General features: G+C 41.2%; 1 protein-coding gene across 1 annotated transcript in view; it reads right to left on the bottom strand.

Moving 5' to 3' along the window:
• diaph3 (diaphanous related formin 3) overlaps positions 1-24,839 on the bottom strand; it is a 106,111-nt gene that overhangs the window by 33,166 nt on the left and 48,106 nt on the right. The window contains exons 25-29 of the mRNA XM_088993125.1: positions 22,773-22,898; positions 21,017-21,180; positions 15,972-16,110; positions 9,539-9,634; positions 7,678-7,740 (exon numbers count right to left, since the gene is read on the bottom strand). Coding sequence (XP_088849251.1) covers positions 7,678-7,740; positions 9,539-9,634; positions 15,972-16,110; positions 21,017-21,180; positions 22,773-22,898 — 588 coding nt within the window. The remainder of the gene's footprint in view (positions 1-7,677; positions 7,741-9,538; positions 9,635-15,971; positions 16,111-21,016; positions 21,181-22,772; positions 22,899-24,839) is intronic.

Raw genomic sequence — 24,839 nt, forward strand, 5'->3', positions numbered from 1 at the left:
GAGGGTCTGCATGATTGCAATGATCAGGAATCCTTATCAGGCTCCCGCAGAGCTTGCTGATGATCAGAAAATGGGCAAAATGCGACTTCAACTGACATTTAGGATGGCGGAAAAAAAATAATTGGCACCGCCCTACCCACTCTTGAGGACTAGCATACTGCGAGAATCGAAACAAGGGCACGGAAAATCCTACTGGACCCTCCGCACCCTTCCCACCACCTTTTCCGGTGACTCCCACTCAGGCAGGCGCGACCGATCCAACTCCTGCAGATATTTAAACAGCTTCTTCCCTCAAGCCATTACCGCTGATAGAAATTAGACAGAATAACAAGTTATCATATTTAAAAGTCACATGCTTAGCTGGCCAACCGAACAATAGGACTACAGTAAAGGCGCAGATGGCCTGGGGTCAATCTGAACACAGTCATCGTCATCTTGGAGACCTGGCCTTGGACAGAATTTAGGACTTGGGAAACCCATTCGTCACAGGAGTATTTTAGGACTTGAAACTCACAGGAAGAGGTCATTATCCAGGTTACAAATTTATCAGTTGATCAGATCTTGCTTTTATTGCTAACAGCTGTTGGTGCTTACAACGTCCAGGGGCGTGGTGTTCTAATCAAGAAAACGATGTTTTACTATTGTATCACTTACATTTGCATATACTCTCAATAAATAGCTTAGCAGGGGGCTGCAGAATGTGGGCGTCTGTCTTGAACGGCTGCATCCCCTGCCGGCAGTAAAAGACAATTTTCCTGTGTTCGAGCCTTTGTCCACAGTGTCCGATCGAACATATCTGACACTCTCTAAACAGTAAACAGTCAATTAGAACGGTATAGTGCCTCCATTTTTTTCTTATGATGATACTAGTGCAGCGTGTTCTACCGGAGACAAATTCCTTGTGTGTTCTACATACTTGGCAATAAAGATGATTCTGATTCTGAAGCGTGGCCCTCAAATACCGGAGTCCGAGACCCCTCTGAAATGATTGTTCTATATCATAGAGTGTAGCATTTGGTCTTTGGTTTCTCGGGTTCGCCACTGCTTGTAGAGACCCAAAGAAAAGGTCTGTCGTCCATCTTAACAGAGCCTGAGAGATGCTTTCCAGGTATGCCTTCCAAGTCTACTTTCAACCTGCCTGAGTCGAAGTGAAATCAGCCTCTGCAACTTTGGATACATTTCAAGATGACGATGATTTGGATCGACCGAGAACAATGTGTCAGACCTACGCGACCATTTGAACAGAAACTGTTTCAGATTTTTACGCCACACTGACACGTCAGAGAAAACAAGACCGCAATCAGCTGTTTGTTAGATCTCAACAATGTGACTTTGTAAAAACGACTGTCCAGTTGATTCCAATGCTGAGCAAAAAATAGAGTGGAAGAATTGAAGAGGCTTTTGTGCTTTATGAATCTTTCTGGAGATAAAGCCATTGAGATGACCGATAGCGCCATTCCCGTTTTTCAACCGAAGCCACGTTGAAACAGAGAGCTTCTACCTTCACCAACCACTTCTCAACCACCTTAAAATAACGGCTTTGGAAAAGTAATGAAATGATCAGACAGTGCCCGGAGAGACGTTTTCAGAGGGATACTGTTAAAAAGCGATGACTGCTTTATAGATTCAATAAGTCTCCAACACCCGTGTGGTTAACCACTATCGATCCATCACTCTGTAGAGCCCAATCCAATTTAGAAAGCCAAGGAGCCCCAGAGCCCTAAAGCCTTATCCTAACCCGGGCGCACCTACCACAAAGCCTGCTTACGTTCATCCCTTCGAGTTGGGGTGTGACTGCGTACCTTTCAATGTGTGCACACCCAGCTAAAAAAATAAATAAAAGAGCAGACACATTTTGAGCGACGTGGCAGATTGCTAAACCGGACAGAGGGTTGGATACAGTATCCGTCAGGCTCTTGGCAATAACTGCTCCATTTATTGACTTGAAAGATGGACTGCGGTACAAGATACTCTCTTATACCTCTTTGGTCTTCCTCTCGGTCTCCTGCCTGGCAGTTCAAGGCTCAGCGTCCTTCTCCTGATATGGTCAGTCTCTTACCTCTGGACATGTCCAAACCATCACAGTCTGACTTGGTCTCCAAAGCCTCTAATATGAGTTGCCCCTCTGATATATTCATTCCTGATCCGATCCACCCTGGTCACTCCCAAAGAAAACCTCAAAATCTTCATCTCTGCAACCTCCAGCTCTGGTTCTTTTCTTTTCTTCAGGGTCACTGTTTCCAGTCCAAAAATCAAGGCTGGTCTCACCACCGTTTTATACACCGTTCCTTTCATCCTCGCTAAAATCACACCTGACATTTTTCTCCAGTCGTTCCAGCCTGCCTGGACACGCTTCTTCACCTCTTTTCCACACCCCCCATTGCTCTGGACAGTTGACCCCAAGTACTTAAAATCCTCTGCCTTCTTTATCTCTTCTCCCTGTAGCATCACTCCTGTACTTGGATCCCTCCTATTCACACGTCTGTGTAAGCTCTCAGTCGTACAGGAGTGGTCCATCGATGAGAAGGTTTCTTCAGCCGTCATCTGTACAAAAGTGAAGGTTTCGGACGTTTCACCTCCTATCCAAGAGGCTTCGTCAGCGAACTAAAGTCTTACTGGTCGTATCGGCCCTATTTATATATCCCTAATGTCCAGACATGGCGGCGCCGGACACAGCTATGATAGGTCCCTACTCTCAGGTTGGGGGGAGCAGAGGACCACTCCCTGTGGCCCCACTGATTGTTCCCACATTCCTGACTAACGACTGGCCTGTTTGCCCCACACCCTCCGGTATCACCTCATCAGCATTACGAATGTTGCCTAACCTGTGTTGCCTAAGCAGGCTATTGCATGAACGATCCAAATTGAACCTCACCCCACCAGACCGGTTTAATGAAGGATTTTGTTGTTTTATAAGAATCGCTTCTTTTACCCCCCTTTCAAACCATCTATGTTCTTTCGCTAAGATTTTAACCTCATTGTCATCAAATGAGTGGTTGCTAGCTTTTAGGTGCAAATGTACTGCCGATTGAGGTCCACTTATATTATCCCTGCGATGTTGATGAAGTCTTTTTTTGAGAATTTGTTGAGTCTCCCCAATGTACTGCTCTTGACAATTTTCATTCTTACAATGTATGGAATAAACGACATGACTTTGTTTTTCATTTGGTAGCCTATCTTTTGGATGCACTCATTTTTGCCTTAACGTGCTTATCGGTTTGAAATAAGTCGGAATTTTGTGTTGCCAAAGGACTCTGTAGTTTTTCAGAAACTCTTGCAATCTAAGGTACTTCTCCTCCACTCCTTTTTGTATCTTGACAATTTTTTTGTTTCATTCCCTATTCTTTCCTATTCACACACACACACATATTCCATCTTGCTGCGACTGATCTTAATTCCTCTCCTTTCCAGAGCATACCTCCAACTCTGTAGGTTCTCCCCCACCTGTTCCCTGCTCTCGCTACAGATCACAATGTCTTCTGCAAACATTATGGTCCAAGGAGATTCTTGTCTAACACAGTACTGTACGACAGTTCCGAAAACTCAATACTCTGTGGGTCGTGGAATTCAAGCGACAATGACAGCACCCCTGGCACGGGAGTGGATACGTTTTTGCACACGGTCTGGCAGTGAATGAGTTAACGTATGACTTGAAGTTAGTAATACTTCAAATTACCATCCGGACCTGCTTAGCCAGTCAGTCGCAACAGACGTGGCCTTGATGAGCCGTCAAACCTAAAATCCCGTCCACAGAGCAGACCTAACGTCCAATACGAAGGACCCAAAGCTAAGCGCTAATTGCTTTTCTCCGCCGTGCCCAAACACCAGCTCAGCCCTCTCAGTGCCCATTCATCTTAATTTCCCCCACTCTAGCATCTGCCTCCTAAATAACACTCCTCCACATTTCCCTAGCACCCTCCGCCATCCCCCCTGCTGTCTTATCCGATCCTTTCGTGGCCCGACAGTGGCCCGCCCCAAACATAATTGCCTGTTATTGGTACGGAGTCGACACTGGCGCCTCAGCCCATCACTCATAATTCCCTTCCCACACACCTCACCAGAAAATGGAGGGCTTTTATCCCCTACGCTTTCCTTTCAGTCAGTTAAACCTCGCCACCGGTCTGCTTTTGCCACTATGTTGATGAAAAAGTGGCTTTTATGTTCATACCACTTAAATGGACACTTAATCGTCATCGTATGTGGGACGTCACTGCACTTTGGTGAAGAAGCAGCAAAGAGTCAGAGAGCACAATGGATGGACGTTGAAGGAAGGCTTCTTGAATGTCAACATGCCGAGCCGTTTTACGTATGGCCGCGGCAGTCAGTCATTAACATGAACAACATTGTTTCTCGCCATATTTTACCCAACACTTCGATGCAGTCTCGCTTTCCTCAAAAAAAGCTAAATAGACATTGCACACTTAAAGGACAACCAAGGTCTCCGGATAAGTTGTGTCCATAATTTGTAAAATGGCTTCAAATGACATCTACCAAGCGTATTTTACAAAGATTCCACCGCATATAGCTATATTTTACGTTTAAAGACCCGCGCTGAATATTCCGGAAGTCTTGTTTTTGAGGTGGTGACGAGTCCGTACGTGACGTCACTGAAGGAACGCCCCTGACCGCAGAAGAGGGCGACAAAGCCCCATGTAAGGAATAATCAGCCTGTGGAAACGGGCTGATTAATTCCGTACACGGAGCTTTGTCGCCATTTTCTGCCTCTTTTTTAGTGCTACATCCCCCCCCCCCTATTGCCTCAAAATGGCACGGAATAAATTCTTTAATGGATTGCAAACATGTATGCTTTCCTCTTCAGAACTATTTGAATCATAATCATAACTGGATGAGTAACAAGAAAGCATCTTCTCCCAATCTGAAGCCATTGTTTTGATTCTCCAGCAAGGCAAGACGTCTTGGGGTGACACCACGAACAAGGGGGCGGGACCTTCTGAAACTGGCCACTTCCGGGTTATTTTTATTGGTGTTTTGCATTTGACTAAAAATATCATACTGCATGTTTTGGCTATTTTAGATGCTAGAAAACGTTTTTCTGATGTCAGTTAGGAAACAAAAAAGTGATGTCGGTTGTCCTTTAACTCATTCATTGCCACACATGTGTCCACTCCATTGCCAGGGTTTTTGTCATTGTCAGGGCCGTTTATCAATAGAAAAATAAAGCAGGAATCAAAAGTAGGAACAAATAGATTATTCATTAATTGTTTTGGTTCTTTTGTTTAGGTAGACCAGGGGTGTCAAACTCATGACACATCGTGGGCCACGTATGGCCTCGGTAGACGTCAAGTGTGCCAGACCATTAAAATTATACCATACGTGCTATAAATAACCAAAAAAAAACACGTCTTTCATTAGTTGTGGTGTGAAAAAGCACAAGAACGTTAGGAAACGATGACATTTAACAAGCATTCCTTTTACGCAAGCGATGCCAACGATTCTACAACGGCACAAAGCTTTCACAATAAATTGATATCTACAAATATAATCATGCACTTTAAGATAAAATGATATTTTTAAAGAAAGGAATTTTCAAACCTTTTTTTTTTTTTGTTCCTGATATTTGTAACAGTACAACCCTGCCCCTTAGTGGACAGTCCTTGAATCACACCTCATTAAAAATATGAATTCCATGTCGCCTTTTAAAACAGCGCGGGCCTGATTAAACCTCCTTGGGGGTTAGATAGCCAAATAGCTAATAAATAGCCAGCTACATAGCGAGCTAGCTAGGCAGATAGCCAATAGATAACAAATAGATAGCCAGCTAGACAGTTAGCTAAATAGCCAGATAGCCACATAGCTAATAAATACCCAGCTACATAGCTAGCTAGCTAGACAGATAGCCAATAGATAACAAATGGATAGCTAGCTAGACAGTTAGCTAACTAGCTAGAAAGCCAAATAGCTACTAAATAGCCAGCTACATAGCTAGATAGCTGGACAGATAGTCAATAGATAGCAAATAGATAGCCAGCTAGACAGTAAGCTAACTAGCTAGATAGCCATATAGCTAATAAATAGCAAGCTACATGTGCTCATAGATAGTACATTGATAGCAAATAGATAGCCAGCTAGGTAGCTAGCTAATAGATAGCAAATAGATAGCCAGCTAGGTAGCTACATAGGACCACATAGAAATAGAAACTAAATAGAAATAAATCACACACACACACACGCAGACACATGTCGACAAAATCCAGAGTTCTTGTTTCTTACTGTCTATTCCGAATCCAAATGGGTTTCAGGCATCGTGACCGCTTCAATTTGTCTTTATTTCTGATACGGCAGGCGGCCGGCGCAATTTGTCTTTTTCCTCCCACAACGTCGATCTCCCCAAGCAACCCCTTCACGGCTTCCCAAAAGCAGCACAAGCGAGCGAGCGAGCGAGCGAGCGAGGCCCTTTATCATGGCCGCCCGTCAATGACGTGGGCCGACTGAGTAGGAATCGTTTTTATTGGTGAGGATGCGGCGTACCTCGGCCATCGGGGATTTCAATTAGAGGTAATCAAAGGGAAAAGTGGCCACCGCGCACATGATTGTGGACAAGTCATCAGACGTCCATGTTGGATATGCTTCAAAGCCATCTCAACTGTCCTTGCTATTAAAAGCCGACAGCAAGATTTTACCCATGTGACATCCGGTGTATTAGCTAACTAGCTATCTAGCTAGCCATCCAAGAATAAGAATAAGAATACATTTCATTTGTAAGCACCTTTCAAAACTCTCAGGGTCACTTTACAGTCACAGAATCCGCCGACACATTCACTCAACCCGGAAGTCACTCAAAAAGATAGAAAGCTAGCTAGCTAATAGAATGCTATATAGGTCATAGCTAGCTAGCTAACTAGATAGCTAATATGATTCCTGACTCAAATAGTTAGCTAGCTATCTGTATTGCTAATAGCTAGCCAGCTAAATAATATATAAAAAATACTACATTGAAAAATAAAACCAACAAAACAAAAAAGCAAAAGACAAATAAAATACTGCATTCTAAGTGAACCTTCAACGAATTCCATATTTAATAATAATAATAATACATTTCATTTGTAAGCGCCTTTCAAAACTCTCAAGGTCACTTTACAGTCACAGGATCAGTTTTTTTCTGTGGGTGAGCAGCGGCAGCGTTCACTCAACCTGGAATAACTCAAATAGATAGAAAGCTAGCTAGCCAGCTAGCTAAAAAAAAGTATCCTCATTTTGTGCAATGCTGTAATATTCTCTGTTAGGGTAAACGAGGCATGCTGAATGTTGAGCGCATCTGGCAACGCAGCCGCAACGCTACATATGGTCCTTTGACAGCTATAAAAAAATAGTTCTTATCCAATGCTGAGAAAAGGAACATCTCGAGTCTTTATTCTACCAAATGCATTTAATGTTAGTAAGGCGAAAAGTTTGTTAATAATAATAAGCCGAGGTATCACTGTATCAATACAAGACCAATCAATGGCCGAAGACCGTTCCAAACACACCACCGCTAAAAAGTAGCCAAGCGTACGGCGCCATGGGACGAGAAAAAAAATAAATGCTAGTGGTCAGAAGGGAACGCAGTTCCAGTTGCACGCAAAGAAGAAAATGACTTCAAGATGATCGGTCGGAAGAAGCAGAAAGCGTTAGCCATGCGCAAGATCTTTGCTAAATTCAATGGAAACGCTGCTTTACCGTGATTGACAGGCTTTAGAACCTGACGGGAGGAAGCGGGACCGACGCTCCCGTTCTGGTGCTCTGCGGAGGAGGCAGTTGACACACACAAACACACGAGGCGGCATGTGGCATTTTTGGTTTTGTTTTGGGGGTAGAAATGATAAAATGTGTCTGTGTGTATTTGTGTGTGTGTGTGACCGTGTGTGTATCTATGAGTGTCTTTGTGCGTGTATGTCTATGTGTGTGACTGTGTGTGTCAGTGTGTGTCTTTTTGTGTGTGTCCGTGTGTGTATGTGCATGTGTGTATCTGCGTGTGTCAGTGTGTGTCTTTTTGTGTGTATGTCTTTGTGTGTGTCCGTGTATGTATGTGCATCTGTGTATCTGCGTGTGTCAGTGTGTGTCTTTGTGTGTGTATGTATTCGTGTGTGTCAGTATGTGTATGTGCATGTGTGTATCTGCGTGTGTCAGTGTGTGTCTTTTTGTGTGTATGTCTTTGTGTGTGTATCTGCGTGTGTCAGTGTGTGTCTTTGTGTGTGTATGTATTCGTGTGTGTCAGTATGTGTATGTGCATGTGTGTATCTGCGTGTGTCAGTGTGTGTCTTTTTGTGTGTATGTCTTTGTGTGTGTATGTGCATGTGTGTATCTGCGTGTGTCTGTCTTTGTGTGTGTGTTTGTGTGTATGTGCATAAGTGACTGTGTATGTGTGTGTATTTGTGTACGTGTATCTGCGTGTGTGTGTCTGTGTGTATCTGTGTGTTTATTTGTGTGCGAGTGTATTTGTGTGTCTGTCTGTGTGTAAATGAGCTTGTGACTGTGTGTGTGTCTGCGTGTATTTGTGTGTGTGTGTGTATCTCTTTGTGTGTGTGTATCTGTGTGTGCATTTGTGTGCGTGTATCTACGTGTGTCAGTGTATGTCTTTGTGTGTGTATGTCATTGTGTGTGTCCGTGTGTGTCTTTGTGCGTGTATGTCTATGTGTGTGTGTGTATGTGCATTTGTGCGCGTGTGTCCGTGTGTGTATGTGCATGTGTGTATTTGCGTGTGTCAGTGTGTGCCTTTGTGTTTGTATGTATTTGTGTGTGTCCGTGTGTGTATGTGCATGTGTGTATCTGCGTGTGTCAGTGTGTGTCTTTTTGTGTGTATGTGCATGTGTGACTCTGTGTATGTGTGTGTATTTGTGTGCGTGTATCTGCGTGTGTGTCTGTGTGTTTATTTTTGTGCGAGTGTATTTGTGTGTGTGTGTGTCTGTCTGTGTGTATATGAGCTTGTGACTGTGTGTGTGTCTGCGTGTATTTGTGTGTGTGTGTGTGTGTATATATCTGTGTGTGCGTGTATGTGTGTATATGAGCTTGTGACTATGTGTATCTGTGTGTGTGTGTGTGTGCGCTTGCGTGCGTGTATGTGCGTATGTGACTGTGTGTATATATGTGTGTGTCAGTGTGTGTCTTTGTGTGTGTATATATCTGTGTGTGCGTTTCTGTGTGTATATGAGCTTGTGACTATGTGCATCTGTGTGTGTCTTTGTGTATATGTGTGTGGGTAATTTATTGTGTGTGTGACTGTGTGTATCCGTGAGTGTATCTGTGTGTGTATTTGTGTGCATGTGTGTGTGTGTATCTGTGTGTGTGTCTTTGTGCATGTGTATACCCGTGTGTGTATGTATGTGTGTATATGAGCTTGTGACTGCGTGTCTGTGTGTGTATTTATGTATGTGTATTTGTGTGTGCGTATCTCTGTGTGTATTTGTGTGCGTGTGTATCTGTGTGTGTCTTTGTGTGTGTGTGTCTGTGTGTGTATATGTGTGTGTCAGTGTGTGTCTGTGTGTGCAGGTGTGTGTGTGTGTGTGTTTATCTCTTTGTGTGCGTGTGTATGGAAATTTACCTTTGGGTCTGGGCACTCTCTTCCTGCGGTCTCTGAAAGCAGCTCCCGATTGCAAAGCTTCCAGCAGGCTATCCATCACACCCGTCTCATCGTTCTCTGAAAAGACATCGGAGAAAATGACATTAGGTCCACTTGCCTTTACATCATGCTAGCAAACGATTTAGGAAGAGCGCCGCGCCGCATACCAACATTTTGCTTTCAACATTTAGCAACTTGGAAGTAGATGTGCACGTTCCACCATGATGTCCCTGATCCACTCCTGAAAAGGACGCTTTGACACTCTCCTCTTTCAATGCTAGTGGGCCTCAATCTGTAGTACATCTGCAGCTAAAAGCTAGCAACCACTCATTTAGCTTGTAATAGACGTGCACATTCCACCATGACGTCCCTGATCCACTGCTGAAACGGATGCTATGATCCTCTCCTCTTTCATCTAGAACAACTTCATGTCACAAAGAGGCTACAGCAAATGCTTAAGAATGACTGACTCTGTGTCTTTGTGTTGTCACGTTATTTGTTGTTGTTTTTTTAAACTTCAAGATGGCGCCGTGACAGTGGCTACCTTGACAGCAGCTCCTGTATTTTGTTTTTCTACTTCTTCCTTTCCTTTCCGTTTCATCACTTTGCTGCTGTGAAATGTCAATTTCTTCCTTCGAAATAAAATGGCTGACAGTATACGAGAAGAACGGCGTTGACAAACTATTCTTTTCCTCAAACAAACAAAATGCTTCAAACATGTCAGCCATTTTGTTTTTTTTTCGTGATTTATCATTTTTTATATATATTTTTTTTTTAATCAATTGAAGTTGAACTTTTTGCGCCATCTTGCTGTTCATCAGATCAGAGAACCAGCATGGATTTCAGAGAGCAGGTCCAACCAACGCTCCTTGACGTCCAAAATGATCTTGGTTGCCAAGGCGACATCACGGCAACATGATTTCCATCAAAATAAAAATAATCCAGGAAAAAAAAAATGCAGTAGATAAATCAACTAAAACCTTTAGTGTGTCCCATTGTGTTGTAATAATAATAATAACAACAACAACAGTACTCATAATAATAATAATAATAATAATAATAATAATAGTAATAATACAAATAATAACAACAACAGCAATAATACTAATAATATTAATGATAATAATAGTAATTCTATAATTGTTTTATAATAATAACAACAATAATAATAATAATAATGAGGGGGAAAGCCGAAAGGAAAGGAATAATAATAATAGTAATTTGATATGTTTTTATAATAATAACACCAACAACAATAACAATAATAGTAATAATAACAACAATACTACTACTACTACTACTAATAATAATAATAATGTAATAAAAAAATAGTAATAACAACAATAATAATACTAATAATAATAAAAATAAAAATAACAACAACAACACTACTACTGCTACTACTACTACTACTAATAATAATAATAGTAATTTTATATTTTTTATCATAATAACAACACCACCACCACCAACAACAACAATAATAATTGCATATGTATTTATAATAATAACACCAACAATAATAATAATAATAATAATAATAATTATAACACTACTACTACTAATATATTATTATTATTATTATTATTATTACTATTATTATTATTATTTATAATAATAATAATAATAATAATACATTGAATTTATAAGCGCCTTTCAAAACTCTCAAGGACACTTTACAGTCACAGGATATAATAAATAAAATACATTTCATTTCCAAGCGCCTTTCAAAACTCTAAAGGTAACTTTACAGTAACAAGGATACGTTTTCCTGCAATTGAGCAGCGGCAGCCACACGCGCTAGCGTTCACTCAACCTGGAAGTAACTCAGATCGAAAGCTAGCTAGCTAGCTAATATATAGGTAACAGATAGCTAGCTAGGCCTTCACTCAACTCGGAAGAAACTCACATAGAAAGCTAGCTAGCTAATAGACAGCTAGCTAGATAGCTAGCCACCTAGATAGCTATATAGCTAATAGATAGCTAGCTAGATTGCTAGTTATCTGTTGTGTAGGTCTTGGCCATGATCAAAAGCGGTCTGTCTTCTCGTGTACTTCCCAAAAAATCCCTTCTATCTATTCTAAAGAAATCCCTTCTATTTAAAAAAAAATACGGAAGAAGTGGCAGGGACAATTTGAAATTTTGCTCCGGACCGGAGCAATCATCATGGAATTTCACAAGTTTGATTTGCTTTGGCGGACCGAACAAAATGATGCGGCGGGCCAGATTTGGCCCCCGGGGCCTCACGTTGGACACCACTGCTGAAAAGTAACTCAAGTTGCGTTCGCAAGGAGCGTTGAATATCACGCCGCTGTGTAACATGTCTGAGCGCAAACATCACAGCTCGTGGCCTACCGGGAGTTAATATGACAGATTTGTCATACACAGGAATAGTTACTAGCGTGTTGGGGGAGGCGGCGGGCGACAGAAGGGGGAGGAGGGGGCAGAGGGTGACAATCCAATCTGAATTTCAATCTCCGTCAGGCAAATGGATTTACGATGACTCTCTCACTCAGTCTGCAGATGGAGAGAACATTCCGGAATATCACGCCTGTCGATATCCGACGGAAGGCAGGCAGGCAGGATGCCATATGAATATGCGACAGATGATTTTTTACAAATAACTTGGTTTAAAAATAAAGTACAGTGATACCTTGGCTTACGAACTTAATTGGTTCACAGACAGAGTGTGTAAGGCGAAAAGTGTGTATCCCAAACATTAATATCCCAAAGGAAACCATTCAAATGAGAATAATCCGTTCCCAGGTCCCCATAAAACATAATTTTCTACTAAATAAGCTGTAAAACTAAACAACAAATACCTTATTTTATCCACTTTTTCTTCTTCTTTTCATCTTTCTTTTCCTTGCTTTTTTTACATTTGCTACATTGGAGTGCAGATGGCTCGAATTGATACAGAAGGACTTATTTACTCGATTGCAAACATTTATGCTTTTCTCTACTTTCTAATTTTCTAAGCTTTAAAACTACACAAAATATAACTTATTTGATGTATAATAAATGTGCTATGGTATTATCATTAAAGAAATAAACTGTACTGTATAATAAAGTGGTTTTATTGACCTTTGTGATGGCGGTTGATGGCTTGATGGAATGGAGTGGCCGCTTTCATCAGCATGAAACACTTGATAAGGAACGTAGCCTTCTTCTTTCACCATCTTGAGGAATGATCCCTTGGAGGTGCTTTCTCTGCCATCATTTTACCTTGTTCCTCATCAATTGTGTTCTGTTTAGCTGGGTTGATAGCTTTTTGCATCAAGTGTAGAGACGGCTTGTACGGGTTATTTGTAGAGCCTGATTCATGGGATATTTTATCCTTGCAGTCTGCACTCTGCCTTTGAACTATCAATAAAGTTGAAATGAGTCCAAATGTCACTGTTTTCTATCCATTTTGTCACTCTCTCTGTCGTCTGCCTGTCTCTTTAAAGTTTAAACCACCTCCCCTCACTGCTGCGTTCTTGACCAATCACGTGGCTTTAACCGAAGACTGGGGGCGGGGAATAGAGGACAAAAACAAAGTCGGCTGCCATTTTATTGTTAGGAGAACGGGCTCGTTTGCGAATGACACGTCACTCATTGTGTGTATCCCGAAAAATAGTTGGTATGCCAAAGTAAAATGTTCCTAAATTTAACGTTCGTAAACCGAAAAGTTTGTAAGCCAAGGGGTTCGTAAACCGAGATATCACTGCATTTGACTTTCACCCTTCTTCTCTTTTCAAGTCACAAAGAAACGAAAGGCCGAAGGTTTCCTCCACACAACTGGAAAAAGCCACGTGTGACATGTCACATCGGCCAGAATGTGATTTAACTGATGGATGACCTCGTCCTCTCCGAATAAAACTCTTTCAAAACGTCTGTGGATCTGGGTTCAAGTTTGCCACACGACAGTGAGGGAAAAGGGAAGCTTTGATTTTTTATATTTAGCCAAAACATACGACAGCACTTTGGCACAAAATCCACAGCGGTGGTTTTATATGTGTACTGCGTCTGCAGGCGATGCTACAATCGTTGGCAAATGTTAGCCGGAGATGCTAGTATAGCACTGAGAGTGACGGGCTGTTTGCTGCCAGTCTTGGTTTTGGCATTGAAAATAGGTCTGCGGGCTGTGTTGTGGAACAAGTTCTTGGCATAAAAGCAATACTCCAAAGGGGGCAAACAAAACAAAACAAAAAAAAAAACTGGAAGTTTGAAGTATGTTCTGAATTTCTAGTTTAATTATAATAATAATCCATTTCATTTCTAAGCACCTTTCAAAACTGTCGAGGTCACTTTACAGTCACAGGATAAGTTTTTCTGTGGGTGAGCAGCGGCAAGCACACGCGCCAGAGTTCACTCAACCCGGAAGTAACTCAAATAGATAGAAAACTAGCTAGCTAGCTAGCTAATAGATAACTAATCTATAGCTAGCTAGAGAGACAGCTAGCTAGATATCTAATAGATAGCAAATAGATAACCAGCTAAATAGCCTCTCAAGGGCACTTTAGAGTCAAAAGATGAGTTTTTCTGTGGGTGAGCAGCGGCAGACACACGCGCCAGCTTTCACTCAACCCGGAAGTAAATCAAATAGATAGAAAGCTAGCGAGCTAAGAGATAGCTAATAATAATAATAATAATACATTTCATTTAGAAGCGATCTTCAAAACTCTCAAGGTCACTTCAATCACAGGACAAGTTAGCTAGCTAGCTAGCTAGCTTGCTAGCAAATATATAGGCTGGAACAAAGCGCTCACGCTTTGTTCCAGCCTCAGCTGTTTTTAAAGCGCTATATAAACCAATATGTATGTATTGCTTTGTATTTTGGACAACTGCACTAATTTCAAGCTCATATAACTCCAGACCCATATGGTTTAGGAATTAACTCTTTTTCTGAAGAAAGAAGAGCGTTTAAGGTTTCTTCCGCTGCATTGAATGTTTATAAAGTCCTAAAACTTGATATGCCAGGTTCAAGATGCAAATATTGTTTTGGTACTATAGTTTGTTTACCTGGTCAAAGTTAAAACCTTCAGTACGAATAAACTGAAATCAGGTGGTGACTGAAAACCCTCGTCTTTGGATTACCCACGTTCCCCTTCACTCTGGCATCCCTTCACTGCCTCCCGATACATTTTAGAGTTCTTTTCAAGATCTTATTATTTGTTTTAAAATCTTTAAATGGCCTCGCTCATCCGCCCCTAACACTCTCCCGACGCCTTAGATCTGAAGACCAAATGTGCCAAAAACTAAAGGGAGGCTCAGAGCGGACCAAACCTTTTCTGATGCTGGTCCCACTCTCTGGAACCACCTGCCACTGAACATTCGGCAAGGCTCCTCACTACTCATTTGTAAAAACCGCCTCTTTAAAACTAAGTTCTACCCCTTGACATTCGACTCAGCATGATCTTGGCGTTACTCCCCGGTGCTTTCTACTATCTTTGTGACTGCTTTATTTCCTGTATATGACTATTTTGGAACATGGCGGGACTTTATTGACATCTTATCCAACTGAACTGAAGCCAAGGTGGAGGTTGGGGAGCTGCAAGTGGGGCTTCAAGGACAACTGTAACCTCCGGACAATGACTTCAAATGACTTCTACTGAGCGCATTTGACAAAGATTCCACCGCATATCGTGATATTTTACCTTGTAAGACTCTCACTGAATATTATACAATACAATAAGTCTTGTTTTTGAGTTGGTGACGATGCCCTAAGTGACGTCACGGAGGGAACGCCCCTGACCGAGAAAGCCACACACAATGCATTTTGGGTACTTTGTTACATCTGAAAACAACAATAAGAAGGAAAACGACATGAATAACGCCATGGTGAATCGTTGTGTGTCGCAGCCAATTGCTGTAACACGCATAATGGCCGATGGCTCTAATTGATACGGAAGGACTTCTTTAATCAATTGCAAACATTTATGCTTTCCTCTTCAGAACTATTTGATTCATATTCATAACTGGATGAGTAACAAGAAAACATCTCCCAATCTGAACTCTCTGAAGCCTTTGTTTCGATTCTGGAGCAAGGCAGTTTGTGAAGGAGGTGTCCTGGCGTGACATCACAAACAAGGGGGCGGGACTATGTGAATCTGCCCAGTTCCGAGCTCATTTTGTGGCAGTTTTGGGACACTTGAAGTCATTTTTATTAGTGTTTTGCATTTGACTAAAAATATCAGCCTGCATGTTTTGGGTATTTTAGGTGCGATAAAACGTTTTTCTGATGTCAGTTAGGAAACAAAAAAAATGGTGTCGGTTGTCCTTTCAGTTTTTAGTGAAACTCACTGAAGGGCGTTTGTGTAAAGCTAACCCGAATGACAAAGATTAAATGTGGATAGATGGAACGGGGAAGACAACAACATGCGAAAACTTGATGCGAAAAATGAATAGGGTGGGTTTTTTTTTTTTTTTTTACCTGCGTTGAGTTCAAGCAAGGCGCTCTTCTTCTTCTTCTGCCTCTCTTGCTTTTCACGCTCAGCCTTTTCCTTTGCTGCCTGCGCTCTCATCTGTTTCTCCTCAGACTCTTTGCGCTTCATGTTGTCTTTGAGTGCTTGCTGGAAAAAGAACAAAAAGAAAAACTATTAAAAACCGTGGGATTTTATGTTTTGTTTTTTTTGACAGTGATACCTCGGTTTATGAACCACTTGGCTCACAAAATTTTCGGTTTACGAACGTTAAATTTATGAAAGTTTTACCTAGCATACAAACTATGTTTCGGGATACACACAGAGCACCACAATGAGTGATGTGTCGTTCGCGAATGAGCCTGTTTTCCTAACAGGAAAATGGCAGCCGACTCATTTTCGTCCTCTATTCCCCGCCCTCAGTCTTCGGTTAAAGCCACGTGATTGGTCAAGAACGCAGCAGTGAGGTAGGTGGTTTAAACATTAAAGAGACAGGCAGACGACAGAGAGAGTGAGAAAATGGATAGAAAACAGTGAAATTTGGACTTGTTTCAACTTTTATACTTCAAAGGCACAGTGTAGACTGCAAGATTAAAATATCCCATCAATCAGGCTCCACAAATAACCCGCACAAGCCATCTGTACACTTGATGCAAAAAGCTATCAACCCAGTTAAACAGAACATAATTGATGAGGAACAAGGTAAAATGATAGCAGAGAAAGCACCTCCAAGGGATCATTCCTCACGATGGTGAAAGAAGAAAGCTACGTTCCTCATCAAGTGTTTCATGCTGATGAAAGCGGCCACTCCATTCCATCCAATCCAACATTCAATTCACTGTAAAAAACCTTAGACTCTCTTCTTTCATCGGAAAAAAAGTGAATCCCTAAATAACATGGGTCTGGAGTTATATGAGTTTGAAATGAAGGCGGCTGTCCAAAATGCAATGCAAATACATACATATTAGTAGCAACCACTCATTTGACGACAATGAGGTTAAAATCTTAGCGAAAGAATATAGATGGTTTGAAAGGTGAGTAAAAGAAGCTATTTTTATAAAACAACAAAACCCTTCACTAAATCGCCATGGTGGGGTGAGGTTTAATTTGGATCGTGCTTACAACACACTTCTAAGGTTGTTACCACACAGGCTTCGTAATGTTGATGAGGTAGCAAGCTAGCTTTCTATCTTTTTGAGTTACTTCCGGGTTGAGTGAATGGCTGTTGCTGCTCACCCGCACAAAAACGTAAACCTGTGACTGTAAAGTGACCTTGACAGTTTTGAAAGGCGATTAGAAATGAAATGTATTAATTATTATTACATCGCTACGTGAGCATTAACCTTTGCCGCTAGCTATCTTGCTATCTAGCTGGCTACCTAGCTGGCTATATATTTGCTATCTATTATTATAGATTATATATCTATACTAGCGATCTATTAGTTAGCTAACGTATCTATTTCAGTTATTCCTAGCTATTCCTAGCTAGCTTTCTCTCTTTTTGAGTTATTTCCGGGTTGGTTGAACGCTGGCGCATGAGGCTGCCGCTGCTCACGCACAGAAAACTTATACTGTGACTGTATAGTGACCTTGTGAGTTCTGAAAGGCACTTATTATTGGAATGTATTATTATGATTATTATTATTATGAAATATATCATTTGTGGAAGGTGCGCATTATATTCCAGAAAATACGGTCATCAAAGTTCAGATGAAGCATTGTGTCAGTAGGAAAAAAACCATACGGTGCGCCCAAAATTCTTCCTGGAGTGATGATGCAGAGTGAAAGCAAAGTGAGCGAAAGAGAAAGTGAGAGAGTGGCCCGAGTTGCCCTCATCACTGCAGGTCTGCGTCCCTCCTGGATGTCTACCATTAGCCACGCTCAATTGGATTGCTGTCAGATGTGCGGCCTCGCCCCGGCTCTCCTTCCTACGGGTGACTGAGCACGCTGCAACAGTGCCTGCGCTGGTTTGGCCAAGGCCTTTGGATGCACTTGTCATTTCGCCACCAGGAAAAGCCACACAGCCGACACTCCCCCATTCCCCCTACACACAAACAAGTGGTTTTTTTTCCCTTTGTAGCGCACATACTTGAGGTTTAAAGGACAACCGACGTCACTTTTTTGTTTCTTAACTGACATCAGAAAAACGTTTTATAGCATCTAAAATAGCCAAAACACGCAGTGTGATATTTTTGTTCAAATGCAAAAATCCAATAAAAATCTGCAAAAAAATTGAGCTGCGAATTGGGCACTTTCAGAAAGTCCCGCCCCCAGTTCGTGACGTCACGCCAAGACGTCTTGCATTGCTGGAGAATCAAAACAATGGCTTCAGATCCGGAGAATATGCTTTCTTGTTACTCATCCAGTTATGAATATGATTCAAATAGTTCTGAAGAGGAAAGCATACATGTTTGCAATCCATTAAAGCATTTATTTTTGCCATTTTGAGGCAACATTGGGGGAAAATATCTCACCCAAAAAAAGAGGCACAAAATGGCGACCTCCAATGGCCACCTCCGTTTCCACAGGCTGATAAATTCCTTGGACACCCTCTTCTGGCGGCTTTTGGGTGCAACACAAGGTTTTCAGACCAAACAGGTACAGCAAAATACATTGACGTGATGGAAGGACCGCTACAATGAGTCTTTTTTTACGGTCAGGGGCGGTCCTTTAGTGACGTCACGTACGGACTCGTCACCAACTCAAAAACAAGACTTTCTGAATATTCAGCGTGAGTCTTAAAAGGTACAATATAGCTATATGCGGTGGATTCTTTGTAAAATACACTCGGTACATGTCATTTGAAGCCATTTTACAAATTATGGACACAACTTGTCCGGAGACGTTCGGACCTCCACAATTTGTAAATTCACTTCAAATGACTTCTACACGGCGCATTTGACAAATATTCCACGGTATATAGCGATATTTTACCTTTTAAGACGCGCTGAATATTCAGGAAGTTCCCAAAGTGACATCACGGAGGGAACACCCCTGACCGAGAAAGCAACACACAATGCATTTTGGGTAATTCTTTTCATCTAAAAAAAACACTGCGTTGATGGCGAAATTAGAAGGAAAATGACATCAATAACGCCATTGTGAATCCTTGTGTGTGGCAGCCAATTGTGGTAACGCAGAAAGAAGCGGAGGCGAACGAGGAAGCCAACCAGAGTTAGCGATTCTGCGCTTGGTTAGCGGACGTTTGATGCATGTTGACTCATTTGGTCACACTGCATGCTAACTGTGAGCTCACCTGGTGAAAGAAATCAATCGCCATATTAGTGGAGTAAAAACGATCGGACAAACATCCACTTTCCACCGAGTCATTTTTTACTCTGGAGCGCTGTCGGAGCTTTCTCTCTCGTCTCAACATCTGATGTTTGTGTGGCGGTCTTCTTTTCTACCACGGATTTTAACCAATCACGGGCAGTTTTACGGCTCTGATAAGCGGCTTTATATACTGGACGAAACGCAGCTTGTGCGCCATCTTGTGCATTTTCTGGGCGCTACATCGAAGTCCAGATCTTCACCGGTTCCATCGCTTGCAGACGGCTCGAATTGATACGGAAGGACTTCTTTAATCGATTGCAAACATGTATGCTTTCCTCTTCAGAACTATCTGAATCATATTCATAACTGGATGAGTAACAAGAAAGCATCTTCTCCAAATCTGAAGCCATTGTTTTGATTCTGCAGCAAGGCAGTTTGTGAAGAAGTATCCTGGAGTGACGTCACCAATTGGGGGCGGGGCTTTCTGAATCTCCCCAGCTTCGACCTTTTTTTGTGGCAGTTTTGGGACACTTGAACTCATTTTTATTGGTGTGTTTGCATTTGACTCAAAATATCAGCCTGCGTGTTTTGGCTATTTTAGATGTTATAATACGTTTTTTTGATGTCAGTTAGGAAACAAAAAAATGGTGTCGGTTGTCCTTTAAGGCTGAGTTCATTACACGCAAGAGCTCTCCTAACATGTAGCCATTAGCATGGACCTTGGCACGGCGGCGTATTTGCTGACACGAGGTGACCGTGCTGAGATTTAGCGCCTGAACGCATCATTTGACCTCACTTTGGCTTCCAGCAGGATGATGGCGGGGAAAGGCATTTTTTTTTTCTTCACAAATGACTCAGGGTGTTAGCTACTTGCACCTTTGGCCTATTAAAGTGGAATAAATGACCGCATGGGGAGTTGGGATCATATATTTAAAAGTCCTTAACAATGCTTTGCTTTTTCAATTATCGTTGACTGGAATGGTCAGTGGGACCCCGATGATGATGAAATTTAGCACTTTAGAAATTGGCTAAGGGATAATATCGTAAACATAAATGGAAAATATGTATCGACACAACCAATGGGCCATATTAGTTTCCTCTCAAGGTCCGTTATGAATTTGGGGAAGCCATTAGAATGTTTCAACTCCTCGAAATATTACATAAAGAACGCACAAACTGGTTCTCAAATCTGAATTTGAGAACAATGACTTATTGTGGTTTACATACGACCATTTTCTTTAAATTTTGGTTGGGACTTTAGCAAGCATCATGACAAGATGGCGACACCGACAACGTGCTCAAGATGAGGGATGGCGAGACCAGATCCGGGAAGCAGTTGGGTCGCGAGAGTGGCTGCCTTTTCAGCAGCTCCTGTATTTTGTTTATTTCCTTTTCTTTAATAACTTTGCTGCTCTGTTACTTCCTGGTAGAGTGAACGCTGGCGCTAATGGCTGCCGTTGCTCACACGCACAAAAAAAAAATCAAGTGACTGTAAAGTGTCCTTGGCTTACGAACTTAATTGGTTCCCAGACAGAGCGTGTAAGGCAAAAAGTGTGTATCCCAAAAAATATTTTTCCATAGGAAACCATGAAAATGAGAATAATCCATTCCCAAGTCCCCATAAAACATAATTTTCTACTTTCTAATTTCTAAATAGGGACAATGGCCTGACTGTGTTCTTAACTACAACCTGAACTGGTCGCTCGTCAATTACAAGCCACATAAAGAGACGAAAGACCATTCATACATAGACATACATCCATAGAGCAAAGTGCATACTCACTGTGAACATGGCGCGGAAGTTACTGAGGTCAGTGAAGAGCTCCTCCACCGATGTTTTCTTTGGATCCACAGCAAAATAGTCCAGAAGGTTCCGGTAAAGCGTTTCCATGCTGCTGTGCATGCTCACCAGCTTGTCATACTGCTCACGCGCCACCTCGCTAAAGCTGTGAGGGTGTCGGTCAAGGTGCGGAACAGATTCATTATGCACGCCGAATGTTAGCGCCGCAACTACATGTAGTCTCGTGAAATGTTCAAAAATGTTATTCTTTATTCTTTTTTTTTTACTATATTTATTTATTATTTTATGTTATCTATTAGCTATCTAGCTAGATAGCTATTTATTTGCTATCTATCTAGCTAGCTATTAGTTATCTATTACCTAGCTAGCTAACTTTCATCGCTATGTGAGCATTAACCTCTGCCGCTAGCTATCTGGCTATCTAACTGGCGACCTAGCTGGCTATATATTTTCTATTAGCTAACTATCTATCTATTAGCTATCTATCTATCTATCTATCTATCTATCTATCTATCTATCTATCTATCTATTCGTTATATATATTAGCTAGCTAACTTTCTATCTATTTGAGTTATTCCTGGTTGAGTGAACGCTGGCGCGTGTGGCTGCCGCTGCTTACCCGCAGAAAAACTGATCCTCTGACTGTAAAGTGACCTTGAGAGTTTTGAAAGCCGCTTAGAAATTAAATGGATTTTTCTTCTTCTACTTTTCTTTTGCTTCTTTTTCTTCTTCGTTTTCTTCTTTTTCTTTTTCTTCTTCTTCTGCTTATTATTATTATGTAATAGAGGGGTATAGAAAATACTCTGGCATCGATCCAATTTCCGAGTAAATGTAGACAATAACTTTCACAATAAGACCTCGTATATTCCACATTGTCTTTTTTTTTTTACAAAGCAGTCAATTGCATGGCTTTGGGTAAGCTGCAATTTCTGTCAACACACAACACGTTGTTACAATTAGGAAATAACGTCTGTGTGCAAGCAGTCATATCGACAACATGTATTTTTTTTAAAAAACATACCTACGCCGCTGTACCGACAGTTTGAATATTGATCACCAAGCCATTGGAGCTGCTCCAAGTTGAGTCCTTCATCAATATCAGGAGAAATTGCCCACGCAATTAATGATGGCAAATGCTGACACTTTTGCACAGCTTTGCACTCCACATTTCGAAAATCAGTCAGCATTTCCAAGACCTTTTGGAGGGAAGACGCAGTATAGCAAGAAGCTAATTAAGGCCTTCAGTTTTTTTTTTTCTAGTAAGATTTGTATTTTTTTTATTTTATTTTTTTTTTTTTTTGTATCTATGTATGTATGTATGTATGTATGTATGTATGTATGTATGTATGGGGGGGGGAATATGGATACCCGAATTTGCAAAGGGCATAACATACATGTATCTATGTATGTATGTATGTATGTATGTATGTATGTATGTATGTATTTATTAATTCATTTATTCATTCGTTTATGTATTTATTTATTTGTTTATTTATCTAATATATCTAATTTATCTAAATTGCCTATTGAGTGTCCTTGAGAGTTTTCAAAGGCGCTTATTAAGGAAACGTATGATTATTATTATTATTGTACTTGAACTAGGCACAGTTCTTTATGAAACATTTTTGCACCGTTATACATTTCAGTCCTCTGATATTTCTTTTATGCTATACTTTGTTTTTATATAGTGTGTTATGTGATTGTGAAGTGATGTATTCTTTCATGTGTTCAAAGGATATGGCCATTTTCTTGACAAACATGTCGCCAGGGTCATCGGGGGCGGAAAAAGTCTCAAGGTCTCTCTCCAGTTGCAACAGCTGCCTCTCCATCTGCCTCAGGCTCTTTTCCAAATTCTCTGCAGAGACTAAAACACACAACCGGCAAGCATTCAGGCGCACGCGGTCATCATAGTGCAAAGAACGCGTGACGCCATGCCAACAAAAAAAAGAAGAAGAAGAAGCAGACGTCAAATACGTCGGTGGATGAAATTGGTCAAATTACATCCGCATTGTATTGTGGATATGACAGAAAATACGACCAAAAGGCATAGATGTGGCTAACGTGAATGTATTTTAGTTGCAAATGGCGGAGGAACAGTCAACATAGTCTATTTGCAGAGCCATAAAGTAACACGCGACGCTACGAAAGGGGGATATGATTTAAACGTTGATAGTCATGAGTCAGATTTTAGAATTTAGAGTCTAAAGTGATATCTCAGCTTACGAACTTAATTGATTCCCAGACAGAGTGTGTAAGGTGAAAAGGGTGTATTCCAAAAATTTATTTCCCATAGCAAACCATTAAAATGAGAATAATCCGTTCCCAGGTCCCCATAAAACATAATTTTCTACTTTCTAAGCCTTAAAACGACACAAAGTATACCTTATTTTATGTATAATAAATGTGTTATGGTATTATAATTAAAGACATAAACTGAACCGTATAATAAAGTTGTGTTATTGACCTTAGTGATGGGCGTTGATGTCGTTGCCTCTTGATGATATCCGAGTGAAGTTGCCGTGGTTTCTCGGCGATAATACCCTCACTAACGCTATCCCTGCTAGCTGTTTTTCGTTCATCCAAATCAACACTAACTTTTCAACCTCTTCTATTGCCTGAGACCGTTGCTTAGACAACACAGAAATACCCTTAATAGTTTCCTTGTTCTTAAGGATGATAGCAATGGTCGACTTAGCATAACGGTACAGGTATAATACAATTATTTTATTTATATTCGTGATGGTAGTTGATGGCTTGATGGAATGCAGGAGGGAGGTAGGGATGAAGTTACTGTTTGGAAGGAGAGTCACTTTCAATAAGGACTGTCCCCTGCTAGCCAAATCAAAACAAGTTTTTCAACATTTTCTATTGCCTGAGACCATTGCTTAGACGACACAGAAACACCCTTAGCCACACGGAGCAATGGTCGACTTAGCCTACTGGTACTAGGACGCTAAGTAACACGAACGCACACTCTGAGCTCCTTGTTCTGCTTGACCGTCATTTTCTTTTGTGTCCTCTTCGGCTGAACACAAACCTGTGGTGGGGTCTTTTTCGGTCCCAAAAAAAACAAAAGTACTCGATAACAAACCACGTCAGCACTGACTGCACTAAAAGAAAGTGGGTGTGGAAAAACTAGTCCGCCAGCCACCGTGGCGCTATTCGACCGTGTGGTTTGGTGTTCTTCTGCTGAAAACTAGTCCACCAGCCATTGTGGCGCTTCGTGTGTTTCCCGAAAACTTGTTTGTACGCAAAGATTTTATTCTCGCAAATTTAATGTTTGTAAGGCGAAAAGTTCGGAAGCCGGGGAATCACTGTACATATATTTTTTTTCATCTGAAAAAAAGAGTTAATTCCTAAATGATATGGGTCTGGAGTTATATGAGCTTGAAATGAGGGTGGCTGTCCAAAATACAATGCATTACATACATTTTGGTTTATATAGTGCTTTAACAACAGCTGAAGCTGTCCCAAAGCACTAACATGGAAAAAAGGGAAATGCTGCCCCCTTGTGGAAAAGGAAAAAAAAAACATTGCCAGAGGCCATGGCCAGCGCTTTATCTTCACCCAAGCATGAAAAAAAACTCGAAAACAATTGGGGAATGGCGCTTTACGTCATATTTTCAATTCCCGAATAGATTTGTGAATGGCAGTGAATAAATTACTTAATGAGTAAAACATCTTCAACAAGAAAGAGTCAACTACCCTTGAATTGAAGAAGAAAAGAGCCTCTCTTATCCCCCTTTTATCACCTCACCAGTTCTCCAGGTAGGCACTTTTGTCAGGTCGATTGGAGAGAACGCTC

The sequence above is a fragment of the Hippocampus bargibanti genome, linkage group LG03 (assembly GCF_051943395.1).
Source record: "Hippocampus bargibanti isolate YZ-2025 linkage group LG03, ASM5194339v1, whole genome shotgun sequence".
NCBI classification, from domain to species: domain Eukaryota; kingdom Metazoa; phylum Chordata; class Actinopteri; order Syngnathiformes; family Syngnathidae; genus Hippocampus; species Hippocampus bargibanti.